Genomic DNA, 19,712 nt, shown 5'->3' on the forward strand with positions numbered 1-19,712 from the left:
TTGACGTTAGGAGCTCCCCTTGGTTCCCAAGTCCCAGAGCAGGGAGGGTTGAGACCAGCATCCTGCTGTGAGCCCAGAGCACTTGCTGAGCAGGGATATTCCCGGTGGGGTGGGGGTGGGGGGCGAGGGAGAAAGGCAGGATCTTCAAACCCGGGCCCTGCTCCCACTGGGACTGAGCCTCGCACCCTGGGATTCCATCTTAACCTCCCACACTCAGCCGGTCCCTGACTGCGGCTCCCACCCCCACGTGGCTTCCCTCCCGCCCGGGTGGGGGGTAGGGGGGGGATCCAGCTTTAACTGCTGAGCGATGGCAGTGCTCTGGGCAGTGGGAGCCCACTGACGCCGGAGAATAAATTTGCCATGTTTTGTAGAGCATGCGGAAGCATATTGGGGGGGGGGGGGGCCTTAATCTTCTTAATAAATCGTTCTCAGATTGTACACCATTAAGCCCCCGGAAAATTCATGAGCACGCTGGGAATAGAGACCTCGTCGGGAAGGTTTGACACGAACAACACAATAAACTCGGCTTCTAAATTGGGTCAGGGAAGCCTCCCAGGCCCAGAGAGAGGACATTCCCGCTCGCTCGCTCGCTCGCTCTCGGCCCTCCCCAGGCCTATAAATTAATCATGCACACAAAGGGGCCTTGTCCTCTCTTGTCAGAGCCGGGGGTGGTGTCTGTGCCCACTGACCCACCCCCACCCCCACCTCGGCTGCAAACAGAGCGGCTGGTGAGGCATTTCAGTTTCCGTGCTTTGTAATTCCTGTGTCTCCAGAGCAAGGTGGGTGTCCATTTCAGCAAGAGAGATGTAGGTTAGATAGGGGGAAGAACTTCCTGGCGGAGGGTGGGGTGGTGTGAAATCCCGGAATGGGCTGCTCAGGGAACTCGAGGAGACTCCTTTCTTTGAGGCTTTTAAGACCTGGCAGGTTCTATTCCTCTTTGGCACTCGCGGGCCAATGCCCCGTGACAGCAGTGACCAGAACAGACGTTGCCCCGAGGTCTGGTCTCAGGAACCAGCTTGGAAAGTGCCTCTTTCTGGGCCATCCTAGGAAATTTATTACCCGCCTGGCTTAAGCCAATTGGACCTGGGGTCAGTACCCTCTAAGCCCAAGCCCTCACCATGGTCTAACCATGTAGCATTTGGAAAAGGGAAGTCAGTTAAGACTCTCTGTGGTTCCCAGGTTCCTGCTAATCCTCAGCAGGTTCCCTCCCTTCCCTGCTGCTCTCTGCCTGTTGAAATCCTACTCAAAAGCCTGGCCTGGATGCCACCTCCTCTGTGAAGCCCACCTTGATGTCCCCCCGCCCTGTCTGTCAGAATCAGTTACCCCTTCCTTATGCTTCCTCTGCTTGGGTCCTTGTTGGTGGGTTCCTATGGGAGTTCATGTGTCCCACCAGACTGCCAGGTCCCGGAGGACAGGGACTGTGCTGGAGTCCCCTTGGGCCCACATAGTGTCCCTCCCAGGACTGTGTCAGGACTTGCATGGGTTTTCCAGGTCTTTGAGGAGGTGAAATGGTCCCCAGGTGTACACAGGAGGCCCCACCCCTGAGATGCCATGTTTTGAGGAGTCCCCGTGCACATGAAGACCAGCCCAGCCTAGCACAAGCCTGGGCAGGTGCAGCCTCTGAGCAGTCTGCACGGGGTGACGTGTGGGTCTGAGACTGGGCAGACAGTGGGGGTGAGGTTCACCTAAGGGAAGGGGGTGGGGACTAGTGATCCAGCCTCCGGGCAGACCTGGAAAGGAAGTGGGTGGTGGGACAGGAGAAGGCAGTGGCCAGCCTGGTCAGTCAGCTGGGGAGCCCTTTCTGGGGCTACCTCTGGCCCCAGCCCCCAGCCCTGGCTAGGCTGGGAAGAAGCTGTTTCTCCACCCCCACTCCCACCCCCACCCCCACCACAGGGGCTGGGCTGCTCCCTGCTCACTTGGGCCTCAGAGGTGCCCTCAGCCCCCTGGCCAGCCCGTGGACCCCCAGGTGTGTCAGTGGCTGTGTGTGTGTGTGTGTGTGTGTGTGTGTGTGTGTGTGTTGGGGAAGTTGGTGCTGGTGAGGTGACTATCGTGGAGCGCTGGCCAGACATGGGCAGTAAATGCCACCCGAGGTCAGCAGGTGGAGAAAGAGAGCCATGAGACCTGTGTGGTCAGGGAGACTTTGGAGCTACTCATTGGATGCCACTACTTCAGTGCCTAAAACTAATCCAGCACTTGAGAATTTTCCAAGCTCTTTCAGATCCACAAACTCACTCAGTCCCCGATGACCTGGGAGGAAGCACATTCCATCTTTATTGGGCCAAAGGGAACATCGTGTTCTAGAGAAACCTGTGAAGGGCCTTTGGCTCCTGCTGGGAGACCAGCTGGAGCTCTGGTCTGGGCTGCAGGTTCAGCGTGATCTTCCTGGGGACCTGCTTGGACATGGAGTGAGGGAGGACTGGCTTTGCTGTCTAGGGGCCCTGCCCTCAGGGAAGACCATCTGGGAGGAAGGTTAGGATGTGGGTGAACAGACACAGTGGGGGAGAGAGGAGCTCTGATGGGGGTGGGGGTGGGGCTAGGGGTCGGGGTGAGGGTGGGGGTGGGGTGGGGGAGGGCATCAGCAGGGCCTTCCTGTGGGGTATTTTGGAGCAAAGCAGAGAGAGTGGGACACGGGGGTGGAGGCCATCCAAACACAGGGCACTTGTGAGTGAAGACAAGATAGTGGGAAGCGGACTTAGGCCCAACCAGCTTGCAAAGCCTACTCAGCCTGAGCATCTTCTGTGGGCTGGCCAGTCACGTTTGAGGAAGCTGCTGTGGAGGACCCTGTGTGCTGTCTCGGGTCCAGAAGTCATTTGGGGGCAAACTGTGGCTGCACCAGCCCCTGGCTGTAACCCAGGGGTCCCCTCTCCCCTCCTAGCCTGGCCTGCTCTGTCCTTCTCCTGGCCAGACCTCCTGCTCCAACCCACTTTTTTATTCTCCCTTTAGCATCAAGAAGAGAGAAACTTGTTTCTTAAGATGGCAAAGTGACTGAGGAGAGGACAGCAGTCAAAGGAAGAGAGGTGGTTGCCATGGAAACTAGAAAGTAGCAGCAGAAACTTTCAGGAGCAGGAGGGGAGGAAGCAGGCTGAGGGCCTAGGGGAGGGGTGGCCTGGCCCAGGCTGGCCTGGAATACCCCTCCGCCCGCACCCCCGCCAGAGGGAGCAGGTGGGCCGCCTGGTTGCTCCCCAGCCTGGGTGTGAGATGCCTGGCAGCAGAGTGAGGTCAGCAGCTTGTGGCCTGAGGAGGAGCTGGTGAGTTCTGCAGATCCCTGCACGGTGTGGAGCCACGGTCACACTTTGCCAGGAGCAGCGCAGGGATTTGTTCCCTGCAGGTCTTTGCACGATGTCTCATCCACTGTTCTAACACGCAGCAATGACGTGGCCCAGGACTGGACAGTTTACAAGGCAGCTTCCCGCAAGTTGCCTCATGCAAGTCCCGTGATTGTCCTGGGAGGACAGAGTGGGGAGATGAGGCCCAGAGAGATGAAGGGACTTGCCCCAGGTCACACAGCTGAGGACTACCAGGATGGGAGTGCAAACCCTGGGCTGTCAGACCCTGCAGCCCTGAGCTCCCCCTGCTTCCCTGCTACTGTTGGTTTGTGAGTGTGCCCTCCCGGTAGCTGCTGGAGCCTTCTCATCCCTCACTCCATAGGACTTCCTTCGGGGGCTGCCATTGCTTCCCGTACAACCCTAGGGAAGTTGCTTCTCTCTGAGGCTTGATTTCTCCATCTGTAAAATGGGCATAACAGTACCTCCTGCCTTGAAAAGTAGCTGTGAGGATGCAGTGAGACAATTCAAATCCAGTACGAGGCACGGTGCCTGGCACAGAGCACACTCTCAGAAACCTCCTTCACCACATTTGACCCTCACAAGCACCCAGTGGGGTAAGCAGGGCTGGGGTGCAGCCTCCCTGTAGTGTGGAGAAGTGAAACAGGTCTGATGAGTTCCTGCCTCGACCCGGGGAGTTGGAGAGGGAAGATCATAGCTGTGGAGCCTCTGGAAAGCAGAGGCTGGACGGGAAGCGCCAGAGTCTCCAGCCCTAAAGCCGACCACCAGGACCCCAGTGGGCACCGGGCATCTCAGCCTCCATTCTTTCTGCCAGGCTTCCCTGTCAGAGGGAGTGGGGAGGGGGGAGGAGTTGGGCCCCTGCCCAGTCAGCCCTGAATGTGAGGCTCGGACCTGCTCACAGGTTTGGTCTGAAAGGGGCCCTCAGAATCCCACGTGGCCTCGTGGGCCTGCTCCTGAGTTGGAGCCAAGCCTTAGGTTTCTCCTGGGAGAGGCCCAGGGAGCCAAATGTATTATTAAATGGCAGAAAGGCAGCACGCTGCGTGTGAAAGATAATGGGGGAAATTTATTGGATGGACTATAAATCATAGAATGAAAAGCACTGAAACCTGCGGGGAGGAACATTAATAAGTCCTGAGCTGTGCCTTGTTTGGGGTGGGGGGAGAGGGCATTTTGCCCCATTTTGCTGTGAGCCCAGGAGCTTCAAGATGCAGGGAGGCCCAGCAGTCTGAGGACTGCAGTGTACATGCACGTACGCCGTGCTCTGCCCCAAACACGACTGTGATGCCCCCACCCTCCTCTTGATTAGCAGCAGCCCGGTGACAGCCCCAGGTTGGGCACAAGGGTTATGATGGTGAGCCAGGCAGAAAGGACCCGACCCTTGGGGGCAGGGGGGAGCAGTGTGCCAGGAGAGAAACATGTGAGATGAATCATCAAAAAATAGTTCTCATATAACAGCCAGAAACTGGTAACAAGTGTCCATTAAAAAAAAAAAGATATCATTGTACAATGTGATGGGTTCCCTGGAGGAAAGGTGCAGGGAGCCTAGAGAGAATGATGCGGGGAAGCCGTGGGTTGGGAGGGGAGGGCAGAGGGGGGATGCAGTGAGTTTGGGGAGGAAGGGGAGGTTTCTCTGGAAAAGAAGAGTGAGTGGGAGTCAGCCAGGTGACTTGGGAGAACCCCAAGGACAGAGATGAGCCAGAAAAAGTGTCCAAAGACGAGCGAGGCCAGGAGGGCTGGAACAGAGGGCTGTTTGTAAAATGTTTACTTTGGCTGCTTTATGGAAAATAGATTCAGGGAACAAGAGAGGATTTGGGGGAACCAGTTAGGGGCGGTGGGAGTCCCCAAGGCTAGAGATGGTAGTGACCTGCATCCAGGTAACGATGGTGGAGATAGAGGTGGACAGACAGACTCCAGCTGGAGTTTGGAATTAGCAATAGTCTGTTCACAGAGGGGGCTCAGCGTCTAGGAAGCACACCCCAAGTCCTGTGTCCTAGGAGTGGGCACTGTGGGAGCAAAGACATGAGGGAGAGAAGTGGGGGCAGGGAGACGGCTGGGACCAGTGTGGCTGAGGAAAGGGTAGGTGTAGGGGGTGATGAGAGGGGAGGTCAGGGAGGGCGCTGGGCGGCATCCACTGACTGCTACCTCGGGCTGGGACTGGAAGCCAAGGCTTGGGCCTTATTGCTACAGGACACTTTTTTTTACAAACGGCTCTGTCTTCTTGGCCCCTAGAAAGGGGCTGGCAGGTTACTTACCAGGACAGGTGAGGGGAGCCCGTTTGTGGCAGCACGGGGCCCCCGGGGCCACCGTTAGGAGCCAGGCTCCATGAGACCGAGTCCTGTCGCTGCCACAATCGCCGTTCTGTGCTGTGAACCGGGGCAGTCACAGTGTCTGCCTCTTCAGGTTGCTATAAGGACACGCGGAATTCATTCTGCCTGGCAGAGAGTAGGCACTGTACGGGGGTTCGTAACCCGCCCTGTGTGACCTCGGGCAGGGCTCTCCCCTTCCTGGGCCTCGGTCCCTCCTGGCTGGTCTGTGCAGATGCTTTGGGTGGAGGTTCTCTAGTCTCCCTTGTGCCAGCAGTGTTGCGAGTGTGTCCCCAAGCTGGCCGTGTCCCTTCAGATGGGACTGGGTCCCTCCCAGCCCTGTAAGGAGACACCAGGCCGATCGGGGCTGTAAGGGGATATTTTCATCAGCCCAGGACGCGGTGAGGTCACAGGGCACAGGGACCAAGACAAAGGGGACCAGTCAGGGCTGCTGCCCGGCCTGAGCTGACCCGCTGGACCCCAGGATCTAGATTGCGTTGGGGAGGCTGGGAAGGGAGGGGAAGCGGGACGTCACTCTGGAACGGGACCTGGGGGAACTGGGTGTTCTGCGTCCATTCTGAGCCCGGTTTGCCCGTCTGCACTGTGAGGTTTGAAATCCTGCATTTTAACATGCTCCCTGGGGGACACAAGTGTCTTAATGCCTGAGAATTGGGGTTCTGGGCCATCCCCTTTACACCAGTGGGAACAGGGACCCAGAGCGGGTGTGGAAGACACCCAAGTCACTCAGCAGGCTGGGACCCAGTGCCATGCCTCCCTGGGGCCCACAGGGGGCAGGCACAGCCCTGGGAGCCCTGGAAGCTTGGGCCTCCCCAGCCAGGCTAGTGCTCCCCACCATAACACCTGGGCCAAGACAGACTTTGTCCTGGGCCCCCACAGCCGGCAGGGGGCAGCACCTGCCAGCACCTCCTGAGCGCTCCAGGCTGCTCCGAGGGCCTGTGCCTGGCCCCCGGCAGAGAGCGGGAAGGCAGGTCTGTGGGTGCGTGGAGCCTGTATGGGGGTGTATATGAGGGAGGGGGCACCAGGAGGACACAGGAAGCATGAGGTCAGAGAAAGGTCCAGAAAATTCTGAAGCCACCTTGCAGCTTCTTGGGGCAGATGCCAGAGAGGGAGAGGAGAAGGCCATCGTGACAGAGAGGCTGTGTAGAGGCCTCTGTAACCCAGGCTTCTTCCCCAGGGATCTTGATAGGACTAGGATCAACTCAGTCCCACCCATGTCCCCTAGGCTTTCTACTACAGGGGGCTGGGAGAGATGAGGGGGTGGGGCTGAAGCCCAGACTCCAGCCCTGACTGCCCTACTGGCTCCCCTTGTTGTGCCTGTAATAGCTTCATCTGCTGCTGGGGACAGAGGGAGGACCCAGGGTGTGTCTGAGTGACCTTGACCAAGTCCCAAGCCCTCCGAGCCCTGGTTGAGGGTGGGATGACTGCTAGATCTCTCAAGGCCTCTACAATGCTTAGCTGTGGGAAAGCAGCTTCACTTTCAGACTTTCTGAGGACAGGGACCAGTTTGGTAATGAGTCCCCTGTCATCAGAGTATGCCAGACAAGGCTGAGTGAATTTTACTTAAGCCTTTGCCTGTGGTCCTGGACCATCCCTCCATATGCTGTCTTTCTATGTTAATTTTTAACATGAGGAGAGCCACACCTGGGTAAAGGGAGAAGTCCCCAGCTAAGGGGGGAGCCTGGCTGCTCATTTCCAGGATGACCTTGAACTTGTTTTCCTTGGCCCCAAACTTTCAGCTACTTCCTGTACAAGCAAGCACAGAAATTCTAGGGCCCCAGCCCTTCCTCCCCCCCCCCCGGTGGAATTTCCAGACAAAGTGCTGTTCCCAGGATGGGGGCAGGGCCAGCATTGTTCTGGCGCTCAAAAGGAGTTGAGGGGTGACATATTTATTGCAGAAGCTACATTTAACGCTCACCTACACAGCCTTAGAATGCCAGCTGTGGGCTGGGTGGGATCTCCAGGAAAAGTCAGTAAGTTCAAAATCATGGCTCTGGCACAGGCTGCCCCTCCTTTAACACCTGCTGTGGCTCCCATTTATGTCCTGGACTGGGCACAGAGGCTCTGAGTGTCAGTACCCGAGGGTCCAAAAACCCACCCAGGCTCACCCCATTTTATAAGAGGGGGAGCTGGAGCTGTGATGGGAGGGGACTTGTTCAAAGGCATTTCTTCATCCATTCATTAATTCTGTGCCAGTGCCTGCATAGACCTCAGACTGCTGCTTGAAAGTCAACTCTGCAGCCTGCTGTCTACATACATGTCTCGCAGAGGAAAGCGCAGGGCCGGAGACGTGAAGTCCCTTGCCGCTAGTCCCACAGCTGCCCTTCTTGAAAAATAATGGGGGTTTTGAGCCCAGCTTCCTCCATTCACCTCATTCATCACATGTTTATTGAGTACTGTTCTATGCACGGGGGATATGGCTATGACAGGCCTAACAGCCCCCTGGCCTCATTAAAGTTTGGGGGAAGACGATTAGTGAACAACTGAATACACAGATAAGAGAGTTTCAGGAAGTGATAAGTTGAAGAAAATAAAACAGGGCAATGGGAGAGGGGGTTGGGGCAGAGGCACTTGAGATAAGGTGGCCAGGGAAGGCCTCGGAGGGTGTGACATTTGCGCTGAGGCCTGAGTGACAGGGAGGTGCTGACCATCTGAAGACCTGGGGTTAGTGTGTGAGGCACAAGGGACAGCAAATGCAAAGGCCCTGAGGTGATACTACGTTTGGCAATTTTAAGGATTGGCAGGATCGGCTGAGTCTACTCTAGAACCATCTTAGCCAGTGGCTCGCTGGCAAGCTCTTTTAAGAATTTGTATTCCGCCCTAATTGGTTTGGCTCAGTGCATAGAGCGTCGGCCTGCGGACTCAAGGGTCCCAGATTCGATTCCAGTCAAGGGCATGTACCTTGGTTGTGGGCACATCCCCAGTAGGGGGTGTGCAGGAGGTAGCTGATTGATGTTTCTCTTTCATCGATGTTTCTAACTCTCTATTCCTCTCCCTTCCTCTCTGTAAAAAAAGCAATAAAAAATATATATATTTTAAAAAATTTGGATTCCTTGGCCCTGCCCACCAAGATTTGGATTTGGTGATGCTGGGGAATCTATTTCTGAACACTCCCGTGTAGTTCCTGGGCATCCAGCCTTGTCCCACTCCTGCAGGCCTGCGTCATAGAGCCAGCCCCTCCTCTCCTAGTTGCAGAGTGAGGATCAGAGAGGGTTGTGACTTATTCAAAGCCCTGCAGCCAGGCCTGGAGCTCAGATCCTCTGCCTCCCGAGCCAGGGTTCCTTCTTTACCACTTTACTTCTCCTCTCTGGAGGGGCTGCCTCGGTCTCACCCCCACTTGGATCTATCTGCTCATCGCTTCTCCCCAATCTCACTCCTCACACACCCTGCACAGTCTGCTCCCAGGTACCACTCCATCCTCTGCTCCAGGCACACAGTTCTACCTCCTGTCTCAGCTGGCTGTCCTGCTGACTCCCCCTCCAAGAATACACTTCTCTGCTCTCTACCCATGCAACTCCGACTCAGCCTTCTAGCTCAATGCCACTGTCTCTTCCTCCAGAAAGCCTTCCGGGACTTCCCCCTCTCCTGCATTTCCTCAGTGTGGACTTCAGATCAGAGGGGCTCAGCCACTCTCCCCAAATGCTGCTACCATCTCTCTCCGTCAGTCTTACTGGAGCCTGCTCTGGGCCGGCATCTGTGCTGACCAGCTCTGGCTGTCCTGCTCTCCAGGAGCCCACGGGCTAGTGGGAAAAGAAATGGCCTGGAAGGGGCAGATGCTGACCAGTTTATACTATACACATGGCTTTGATTCACCATGCTATTTGATCTTCCGCCACCTTACAAAATGCTAGTGTCATCATGCCTGTTGTATAGTTGAGGAAACAGAGGCACAGAGAGGAGAAGTCACTAATCTGGGGTCACACAGCCACGATGCTGGCTCCTGACTGTGAATCTTACCCTCTCTCAGCTTCCTTCCTAGGAGCTGGCTACTGGATCTGTTCATCTGTCCTCCTCACTGGGATCTGCTGGGATTGAGTAAGGCCCATCCCCCTGGGACCCAGGCCAGTGCCAGCCATGAAATGGTTCACAGATGACCAGGCAGGCCTGCCTGGGAAGGAAGGGGCTCTCTGACCTCACACTGGGACCATATGTCACCCCCTCTGGTGGCTCAGTAGGCGTGGAGCTGTCTTCGCCCTTCAGCTGGAAGGGGAGGAAGAAGCCTGGAGACGTGGAGTCCCTGTCCCAGGCCCGGGTGGGAGGAGGAGGGCGGTGGGTCCACCTGGAGCTTGGCAGCGTTTCTGGGTCAGGGCAGGGAGAGGAAGTACATGAAGAGAGTGGCTCCAGGCCTGGCCATCTGGGCTGAAATGCCGGCTGCTAGTGTGGGGGTGCAGAGGGAGGGGCCAGGCTGGGGCCTGGAGACTGGATCCCAGCCTCCTCCAGCCACAGGATTGGAGTCCTCAGCTTTGGGGGGTAGCCGGCCTGGAGTGGAGGCTCAGGGTACCTGTGGGCAGACTATATTAGGTGTGCTAAGAGGGGCGGTCCAGGTGATTGAGGGAGGAAAGTGGATCTTGGCAGCTCTGTTTGGGACTGACCCCCCGCTCCCATGTGTGACCTCAGGCAAGCCACTGCCTGTCCTAGGCTCAGTGCCCACGTGCAGGGAGCCATGCTCTTCACGCTGGATGGGAGGGGAGGACGGGAGAGTTGATGCCGCATCCCCAGCTTGTCAGGCTTTCGGCAGGGTCCTCCAGGCACATGGCCATCTGAAGGGCCTCAGCTTCCCCGGTCCACCATCTACTCTGACAGTCTGGATTTTATGACAGGCTGCTGACATCTACAAGGGAGATGTATGTCCCCTTTTCTGGACAGAGGGAAATGTCTAGATCCTGATGGAATCCATGGAGGCGGGCAGGGCAGAGATATCACGTCTCTGAGGCCCAGAGATGCCAAAGCGCCCAGAGAAACACAGCGACCCTGCCGAGTGGCCTTCTGCCCCTGTTAGAGCCCTGGCCTCTCCCAAGGCCTCACCCTCAGTCCAGGTTTGGGTGATTTGATTTAAAAAAAAATTTTTTTTTAAATTGATTTCAGAGAGGAAGGGAGAGAGAGATAGAAACATCAATGAAGAGAGAGAATCATTGATTGGCTGCCTCCTGCACACCCCACACTGGGGATCGAGTCTTCAACCCTGGCATGTGTCCTGACGGGGAATCGAACTGTGACCTCCTGGTTCATAGATTGATGCTCAACCACTGAGCGGCCGGGCTGGGTGGCTTGATTTAAAAAAAACACTCACATGCCCAGCGGCTCTGTCTGTGTGTGTTGAAATGTCCACGCTTGACTGGTTCCTCAGTTCCACCTCTGTTCAGGGGCACAGAGCCATCCAAGCCCCAGCTGGATGTCATTACACTCCTTGGTGGCTTTAGAGAGGAAGCCCCTAGGGGGTGGGGCTGGGGCAGGGGAGGCAGTGGACTCCGGGCTGGGCCTTGAGTGTGACCTCACAGGGCTTGTCTGCACTTTCTGCTGTGTGGAGTGAGCCCCCAGTCTAGCCTCCCCCATCTACTGAATAAAGGTCCTACTCCGGGTCCGGCCTCATTCCCGGATGAATGGTGGACTCAGGAAGCTGTCATTGCCTGCCAGATGGGCCACCACCCAGGGCAGAGGCCCATGACCTTAACCGTGAATGATCCTGCAGCATCCCCACTCATACCCCTGCCTAGAGTTCCAGCTACTCCAAGGTTGAGATCTGCCTAGGAGGCGGATGTATACCGGACTGTCTGGCTGGGGACTTCCTGGTCACCACTGCCCACCTTGTCCTGACAGGAAACCTGACAGGTCCGAGTCCTCCAGACACCCATTGTGTGGGGCCTGGTGTGGGCTCTAGTGTTTCCCCTGTTAGGACATCGGTCCCTCTCCACCTCCTGCTGGTCCTTGTCAAAGCTGTGTCTTACAGAAAGTTCCAGGCTGTTGCCCCTCCTCCATCTCTGCATTCAATCCTGTTTCAACCTTAAGACTTTTCTCTTTCCACCCTGCCTGGGTTCAAATCCCGACGCTTAGTGCAAGCTGTGTGACCTTAGGGAACTTACTTGCCCTCTCTGTGCCTCCAATATTTTCTGTAAAATCAACATGGTAACCATCTGCCTCAGAAAATGCTGCAGACAGGGTCTAGCACACAGTACACGGTGAATAAAAGTTATTAGTATTAAACTCAAACTTCACCCCCAGACAAACCTTTGGAGGCCAAACTTGTAACCTTCCCATGTGAGCAGTCTTGCACTTCTGTGGTCCCCTCCAGGCATGATCATCTCTCCTCCTGGGGGAAGTCTGGTGTTGGATAACTGGCGCTTGTTGCTCTTTTTTTCCTCCTGCACAAAAGGGTCCCCTCGGGAAAGACCAGGCCCTTCTGCTCTGTGTTCAGTGGAAGAAATGGGTGATCTGCCCTAATACTGGAGGAAAAACTTTTCTTTATGGGCAATTTAAGTCTTTTCAAAGGTAATTCTGGCAGCAGGCCTTTTGCTCCTTCCTCACTGGCTGTCAACCTAACACCCCCAGTGCGATGTGAGACTGCGCTGGGCTGGCGGCCCCCACTCCTGCGCCAGGCAGCCCTCCTGACCCAGCCCTGGCCTGGCGTATGGTTTACCTGGACTTCCAGCCCCACTCTCAGGCCACCCACCGCCTCCTTCCCAGCAGGGTGTAATTCTTGTCCAGACACTCGCATGCTGCTGTTTCTCTGCCCAGAGGGAAATTGTGTGTGTCCATTCCTCCCTGATCGTCTCCTGTGTCCTCATTATTCAAACCGACTGGTGGGGTGTGGAGGGCTTGGGGAGTGTCTCTTGTTGGGGCTCAGACTTCCTTAATAAGGGGATGTTTGAGCGGGAGTCTGGAGGGATACAGAGGAGCTCACCAGGTGGGTGCAGAAGGGACGGTTTAGTGGCAGCCATCTGACCAACAGGGCAAAGGCCGGAGGCAGGATGAGCATGGGACCTTTGGAGGCCGAGAGCAGAGAGATCAGGTTGGGTGGATGCGGGTGGGTACAGGGGAGCTAGGTCCTTTTTGATGCTGTGGGAGTTCACTTTTGGAGGCTTTGGAGGGTAGGTGAAGGTGGTCATTGGGGTCGGGTCAGATCTGATTTAGCCTGAAGAATTCCAGGCCCCACCCAGACCCACTGAATCAAGAGTCTTGGGGGAACCCCAGAAATACACATTTGTAATGAGCTGGGGTGATTTGGAGGCTCAGGCTTGTGAAGGTTGCAACCTTGACCCCCACACAAAGCAGTACTCAGGGGAGATGGGAACTGGGCCTATTCTAGAGCCTCCCTGAAGGCAAGACCACTGACAGACTATATCAGTCCTGGCCCGTGGCACGCCCCCCACCCCCCCACCCCCCCTCATGGATCAGCACGGCTTGGCAGGGGTCTGTAGCAGAAGTAGTGGTGTGGGGGGGCATTCTCCGCTGCCCCTCCTCCAGTCTAGGCCGTCTCCGTCTCCGGAAGGGGGGCTGCTTCTGTTTAAAGGGAGGAGGCCACAGGGGCAGCGGGAGGGGGTGGGTGGCTTGTTCCACAGCAGGATTGATTCCAGATGCTCTGTTGGGCTTGCAGGGAGCAGCCTTTGTCTGCCTGCCTGCCCGGGGGTCCCTGAGCCAGGAGGAGGGGCAGGGAGCCCAGGCCCCTCTCTCCTAGCTCCTGCCCAGCCTCCTTCCTGCTCAGCACCCCAGCTGGGACCTACTGGTACCCATTGTATGGAGATGTCCAACTTCGGTGGTTGGCAATGCACACCCCACCCCAAGGCCTGACGCTTCCTCTTCATTAGCTGACCCTCTTCCCTCCATAAGGCAGATAGGCTGGGGGGTCCATAGCTTCTCCTTGTGGGCAGGGAAATTGGGGCACAGAGGACTTGAGAAACCCAAGTCGAAGGAGAGAGACCATAACAGACTTTTGGAGCCCAATTGTATTTACAGATGCGATCTCGAGTTCCTGGCTACTTCCCCCCTCCCTCCACACACACATACCGAAATCTGCTTGTTGCGGGGCCCAGGCCAGGAGCACTTGTCCCAACCACTGTTGAGCCAGCTGGTAGGAAGGCTAGACCCTGGCTGATGGGGGATTCCTGCTCTGGGACGGAAAGTGGTCCAGGTGAACTCCAGGCTCTGAGCAGAGAAGACTGTTGCCCCCAGGAAGACTGAGCTAGACTTCCTGGGGATCCTCCACCCACTCGACACTGGTGGATCCAGCCGTGGAGGTTGTTCATTCCCGGAAATACAAGGGTGGGCAGGTGGCTGCGGGAGCCCCACCTGAGTGCGGAAGCTCAGGGCTGGGGAGGAAGATGAAGACTCACACTTGCCTCTGGACTGAGGGCCTGGGTCCAACTCTTCCCCGGAGCCTCTGCACTTATAAAAGATGCTCCTTGCAATGTCTACTGTTGAGAATAAGCCAGAAGCAATGCTTAACTCAAAGGGGACTGATGGGTTGCAAGCCCTGTGGTTTTCCATCTTCCCCAGGGATGGACCAGTACTCTGGGGAGAGAAGCCGGGGGAGCTGATAGCTTTTGGGATAATGCTGTGTGGGTTTGGAGGAGCTATATACCTCCTGCCCCTCCCCCCTGGGTCCCGGGAAGGCGCCTGGCTTCCAGCTGTGATCCCCGCTTCTCCTGACCTGGGGGCCCTCCCCCTGACTGAGGTAGCAAGGAAGGGGGCTACCCTTGTGAGGTGCAAAACCCGGCCTGGATTCCTGCCCAGACTGCCCGGCCCCCTCTAGTGCCCCACCTTTTCAGCTAGCTGTCCTGGAGGAGGACATCAAGACCGCTTAAGGCACCACATGTGGCTCTCCCACAAACACACCCTGAAGCCGGTGTGTTGGGAGCCCTGGGCTGAGACCACTTGCCTTTGTTACTTTTCCCTGCGACTGAGGCAGGTCAAACCTTTCAATCAGGGCCTCGTTTTCTCTTTTAGTACTTGAGGGGGATAGAGCTCAGGCAGGTGATTGTGTGAATAATTTAAAAGATAAATGCAGCTGTGCAGGTTAGGGAGCGCTGGAGAGAGAGAGAGAGAGAGAGAGAGAGAGAGAGAGAGAGAGAGAGAGAGAGAGAGAGAGAAAGAAAGACCACCCAGGGCCAGGAGAGTCGGGGAAGGCTAGAGGAGGTGGGCCCTAGGATGGACTTTGGCCAGACAGTAAAGCCAGTGCTGGGAGTAGGGCAAAGAGGGGTGAGAAGTAGGGGAGTGGGAGTGGGGTCTGGAGGGCGGTTTGGTTGGGGCCAGGTAGTTGGAACCTCAAATACCAAGGGAAGTTGCTTGGACTTGTTGCTTTTGGACGCTGGGGAGCCAGGGAAGGTTCTTGAGCTGGGGAGTGAGTGGCATGGAGAAAGCTTTTCAGCAAAAGACTAGAGCTAATTGGCATCGTCCCTTCTCCCAGCCTCAGTTTCCTGGCGCTGCAGTGGTAAGGGTTGTTCTGCCCTGCCCGCAGGCCTGCCAGAGCTGCAGCAAATGCCCGTGGAGGAGACTTCACAGCACCTGTGGGGTTTTATTTGGTGCCGGTCTAGATCAAATGAGGGCAAAACCTGCTGGATACACATTATGTTTTCTCTACTCTTGGTGTGTTGGAAATAGGTACCATGATTTTAATTACATTGAGAGTGTATCAAACGGGATAGGTTTTAAAATGTAAAGACTGCGTGAAGGGAAGTCTTTTTAACCTGGGGCAGCGGCCAGCGGAATGGTGTCTGCGGGTCGATAGGCAGCCTTGTGGGCTGGTGGCAGAATCAGGCCCCCATGGCTCCAGCCTCATTTGGACCCTCACTGAAGGTAACCGGCACCGGAATACAGTGTCCCCCTGGCCGCCCCCGTGCGCCCTGGCCAGTCCCGGGGCGCGCGCACATGCGGGTGTGCACCATCTACCCTCCCGCGGACAGGGGCACCCAGGACGTGCGGAGTTGGGTATCGGTGCTCAGGCGCGGGTCACCCTCCTGGGACCTGCCTGGGGTCCGGGGCACTCCAGGCCGCCTCGCCCCGCCGACTCCAGGCCGGGATTTCTCCCGCACTGACTTTTCGGGCCGGTGCCAGCCGGGCCCCGGTCCCCGGCCCCCGTGGCGGGGCCGGCTGCTCCGGGGAGGGCGGGGGCAGGAGGAGGAGTTTGAGCGACTTTGTGGGGCAGCCTTGGCCTCGCGGCGGCCGCACCGGCGCGCGGGGAAACGCTGGGACGCCCGCCGGGCCGGCCGGAGCGGGTGATGGGGCCCGTGTGAGCGCGCCCAGGCCCGGCCCGGTGCCCGGCGGGCGGCAGCATGTCCGCGGGCGGCAGCGCCAGGAAGAGCACCGGGAGGCCCTCCTACTACTACCGGCTCCTGCGGCGGCCGCGGCTGCAGCGACAGAGGAGCCGCTCCCGCAGCCGGACCCGGCCCGCCAGGGGTAGGCGCGCCCCGACCCCTGCCTCCCAGGGCCCCTACCGCCACTTCCCCACCTGATGCCCGGGGATGCCACGGACCCTGGGATTCCCTCCCCGCCCCTTGGCGTTGCCCATTTCTGTGTTTGCTGGATGCTCGTTCCCCCAGCAGCTCCCTTCCTCATGCTCCCTCCTCAGTGGGGAAACTGAGGCTCCAGGCCGTGGGTAGGGAACGGGAGATGGCTCCGGGGTTCTCTTCCTTCCACCTCGGAGATCGCACCTCCTGCTCCCCTGTGCCTCAGTTTACTCAGCAGCTGGGCAGTAACGCCAGGGGACCTGGGCTTTGCCTCGCTTTGCCTTCACTGCCCTGGCCTCTCAGCCTCGCCCCCGACCCCCACGTCCCCTCCGCAGGGACTTCGCGCTCCACCTCTTGGGTGGAGGGACAGGTGCTTGGACTTCAGGGGACTCTGTCCCCAGGGGTCCTTGGTTTCCAAGGAGCCTAGGCTTGTAGGGTTTATCTGGGACCCCTCCCAGTGGGTGGGCGCCACCTCCTGTGAAACGGAGTTTCTCTCTTTCTAGCCCTGGAGGCTGGACGGGAGGAGGGGGCGGTTCAAGCAGCGTTTTCTTTTTCCAGTAACTGGATCCTCAGCTGGAAACGGGTGTGATTCAGGGGGCTGCCGGCTGGGGGGGAGGTGTACTTCCTTCCACCGCTGGGAGAGAAGGAGGGGGGGGACCCCTGGAAGGAGGAGCTTTTAGAAGCTGCCTGGGAGGCCTGAGTCCTGGGCCAAGGCTCAGGCCCAGTGAGGTGCCCACGGTGGGAGGGAGGAGGTGGGTTGGTGGCGCCTAGCAGAGACCTGGGCCGAGGTTGCACCATCAGGTTGTCTTGGGAAGCGGGAAGGCTGGCTGGGTGCCTGCTTGGAGAGGTGTGAGAGCAAAGCTGTGCTTGGAATCCCGCAGACCCGGGATCAGATCCCCACCCCTCCAGGTGCTGGTTGTGTGGCCTGGGCCCATGGTGTTTCCCACGAACCTCTGTTTGCTGGTCACTTGGAGCGTAAATGAAGCAGACAGGCAGTAAAAGTTCATTTGCTTCCCCCCAGAATGGTAAAGACGTTTCCCTTGGTCAGAGCTGAGCAACAATATACGGGCTTCCTCGGGAAGTAGGTAGTTCCTGAAGTAGCGACTCCCGGTGCTTGGGAGGGTGCACGATGAGGCTGGAGGTGTGCCCAGGTGAGTGCTGGGCGTTCAGTCCACAGGGTCTCTCAGGGCCTGCGATCCCTCCCCTACTCTTGCCTTTCTTAAAGGGGCCTCCGGCTAGTCTCTTCCTCCAGGTTTTGTCTGGGAGTCTGGAAATCTGGGTTCAAGCTCTGTGATTTTGGGCAAGCCACTTCCCTTTTCTGAGTCTTAGCTCCTTGAACTGTGAAAGGGAGCTAGTAGTATGTGGAGGATTTCACGAGATAAGGAGTTCATGCTGTGAAACATGGTAATTGTACAAATGCCCAGTTATGCTTGAGCCACCCCATTCATCCTGTATCCTCCGCCCCCCTGCTCAGTGCCCCAATGACATTTCCCTCCACTCTTTTTCATTGATTTCACAGAGGGAGGGAGGGAGGGAGGAAGAGAGAGAGAGGGAGAAACATCAATGATGAGAGAGAATCATTGATCGGCTGCCTCCTGCATGCCCCTGACTAGGGATTGAGCCCATAACCCAGGCATGTGCCCTGACTGGAATCAAACCATGACCTCCTGGTTCATAGGCCGATGCTCAACCACTGAGCCATGCGGGCTGGACTCCCTCCTCTCTTCACCTCAGCCTGGTTCCACCTCTGACCACAGAGGCAGAGAGGACTGGAAGTCCCCCTTCTGCTCAGCTGACTGGGCTGGAGACAGTCAACATGTCTGGGTATCGCCGGAGCCTCAGCTCCCAAGCCCCAACTGTGCAGGAGCTCCTCATTGTGTCTCAGCCTTGAAGGAGCTCAAAGCCTGCAGGGAGTAGGGAGGAGATTGTTGCTGAACAGAAGTTACAATTGGGGAAATCAGGGAGGCCTTCACAGAGGAGGTGACATTTGGGTTGGGTCTCATAAGTTGGATAGGATTTCCCTTTGCAGAGGGAGTGGTTAAATTAGAGCCAGATTCAAGCCCCGGCTCTGCATAAAACTATCCTTTGGCTAGTTACCTCTCCAAGCCTCAGTGGCCTTGTCTGGTAAATGGGGGTAGTGATGGCAGGGTGGTTTAAGAAATGAGGGCAAATCAAGGAAAGTTGCAAGTCCATGCTGCCTGGGACTTAGGCCACAGTTGAGTCTGAACTATTGTTGTCCTTACCTTGGACAGAAGGAAAGCCTGTGCAAAAACAGGAAGAAGGAAAATGTCTTAGGTGTTGTAAACATTTTATCCTGGGGTGGAGGAGGGAATAGTTGGAACAGTAGTTTGGGCCTGATAAAGGGCCTTGAGTGATGGGGAGTCATGGGTTGGGGGGTGAGAGCTTCCTGGCAGTGTGAGAGGGGGAGGTTGGAGGCCTCCTGTCCACCTGGGTAGGGGGTGGCTAGAGCAGCCACTGACCTCCCTCCACCATAGCCCCAGATCCCTGAACCGGCCCCTAGGGCCACCCTTCCTGAGGGCAGTGCCCCCACCCAGGTTGTAACTCATGTTAGGGGAGGCCATCCCTTCTGGTCTCAGGCCTCAGTCTCCCTATCTGCTTAGGGGCTTGGTCCCCAGAGGAAGGGGTAGTACCCAGCACCGCAGTCCTGGTCAGGCCTTTGCTCCACACCCATTCTGGCCTCTGCCACTAGCAAGGAAGGACAATGACCGAGAACTTGGAGGGTGTGTGTGTGTGTGTGTGTGTGTGTGTGTTTGTTCAGAAACAGGAAAGTGCAGGGAAGAGTTGGCTGTTGGTGGGGCCCACAGCTGGCCTGGCTGGGGAAATGGCTGTGGCCAGGGTGCCACCTCTGAGGAAGCTCCCTGCCCACCACCCCCTCCTGCCCCTCTGAGGTGGTGGGAGGGGGCTCACTGCGGACTTGAGAGCAGGACTTTCTCCCTGGTGGGGCTCCAAGTGAGGGACAGTGTTGGCAGCCCCCTGGTTTGATTAAGCAGGGTTCTTCCCTTCTCTGGGCCCCAATTTCCCCATCTGCAGAATGGGCAGTATAGACCTCTGTTGGCGATAGCCAGAAACAGGGTGGAAACAGTGACCCTTGGATGGCAGGTCATCTGGCTATTTCACTTTGTGCTTTGTGACCCTAAATCCTCTAGATGGCTGGACATGGCCGATGGATTTCAGGGGGTCCTCTCCCCAGTAGGGTGTCACCAGCCATTTGCCTTCCCACCAAGGTCAAGAAAAGCTTTGTCTGTCTAATCTATCTGTCCCCCCAGGACTGTTGGGGGAAATGCAAGTTTTCCTCTCACTTTGGATAAAGTCTGGCCCATTCATTCAGCAAGCATACATACTGGGAGCACCTACTGTGTGCTGGACTCCAGGCTGGGCACGGGGGGTGCCAGGGGATAAATGGCTTGTGCTCCCAGCCCTTGCCAAGCCCTAGTCTGTTGGGGAGGCTGTCTTGATGAGGTGTCCTGGGGCATAGAGCATTTTTTAGGGTACTGAGAGCGCAATGGTTAGTGGGAGATAGGGGCTCTGAACTCCCAGCTCAGACACAAGCTTGTGTGACTCTGGGCCCATCCCAGGGCCTCAGTTTCCCCATCTGTCAAGCGGGGTTAATGGGGAGAACTCTTGGAACGCCCACACCCACACTCACG

At 57.2% G+C, this 19,712-nt stretch overlaps 1 protein-coding gene across 7 annotated transcripts in view; it reads left to right on the top strand.

The window, feature by feature from the left end:
* The window catches only part of DAB2IP (DAB2 interacting protein), a 177,956-nt gene that overhangs the window by 44,562 nt on the left and 113,682 nt on the right, over window positions 1-19,712 (top strand). For 2 of the 7 annotated variants that reach the window (XM_070430831.1, XM_070430836.1), the window contains exon 1: window positions 15,750-15,994. The exons of 3 other annotated variants lie outside the window; for them this stretch is intronic. In XM_070430831.1, the coding sequence (XP_070286932.1) occupies window positions 15,871-15,994 (124 nt within the window). In that variant the 5' untranslated portion in view covers window positions 15,750-15,870. Of the gene's footprint in view, window positions 1-15,748; window positions 15,995-19,712 lie in introns of those variants that run through there. 2 more of the 7 variants (XM_070430835.1, XM_070430833.1) reach the window with 2 other exon arrangements.

Source organism: Myotis yumanensis, unplaced genomic scaffold (assembly GCF_028538775.1).
Source record: "Myotis yumanensis isolate MYYU_CA2020_CCGP unplaced genomic scaffold, mMyoYum1.0.hap1 SCAF_12, whole genome shotgun sequence".
NCBI classification, from domain to species: Eukaryota; Metazoa; Chordata; class Mammalia; order Chiroptera; family Vespertilionidae; genus Myotis; species Myotis yumanensis.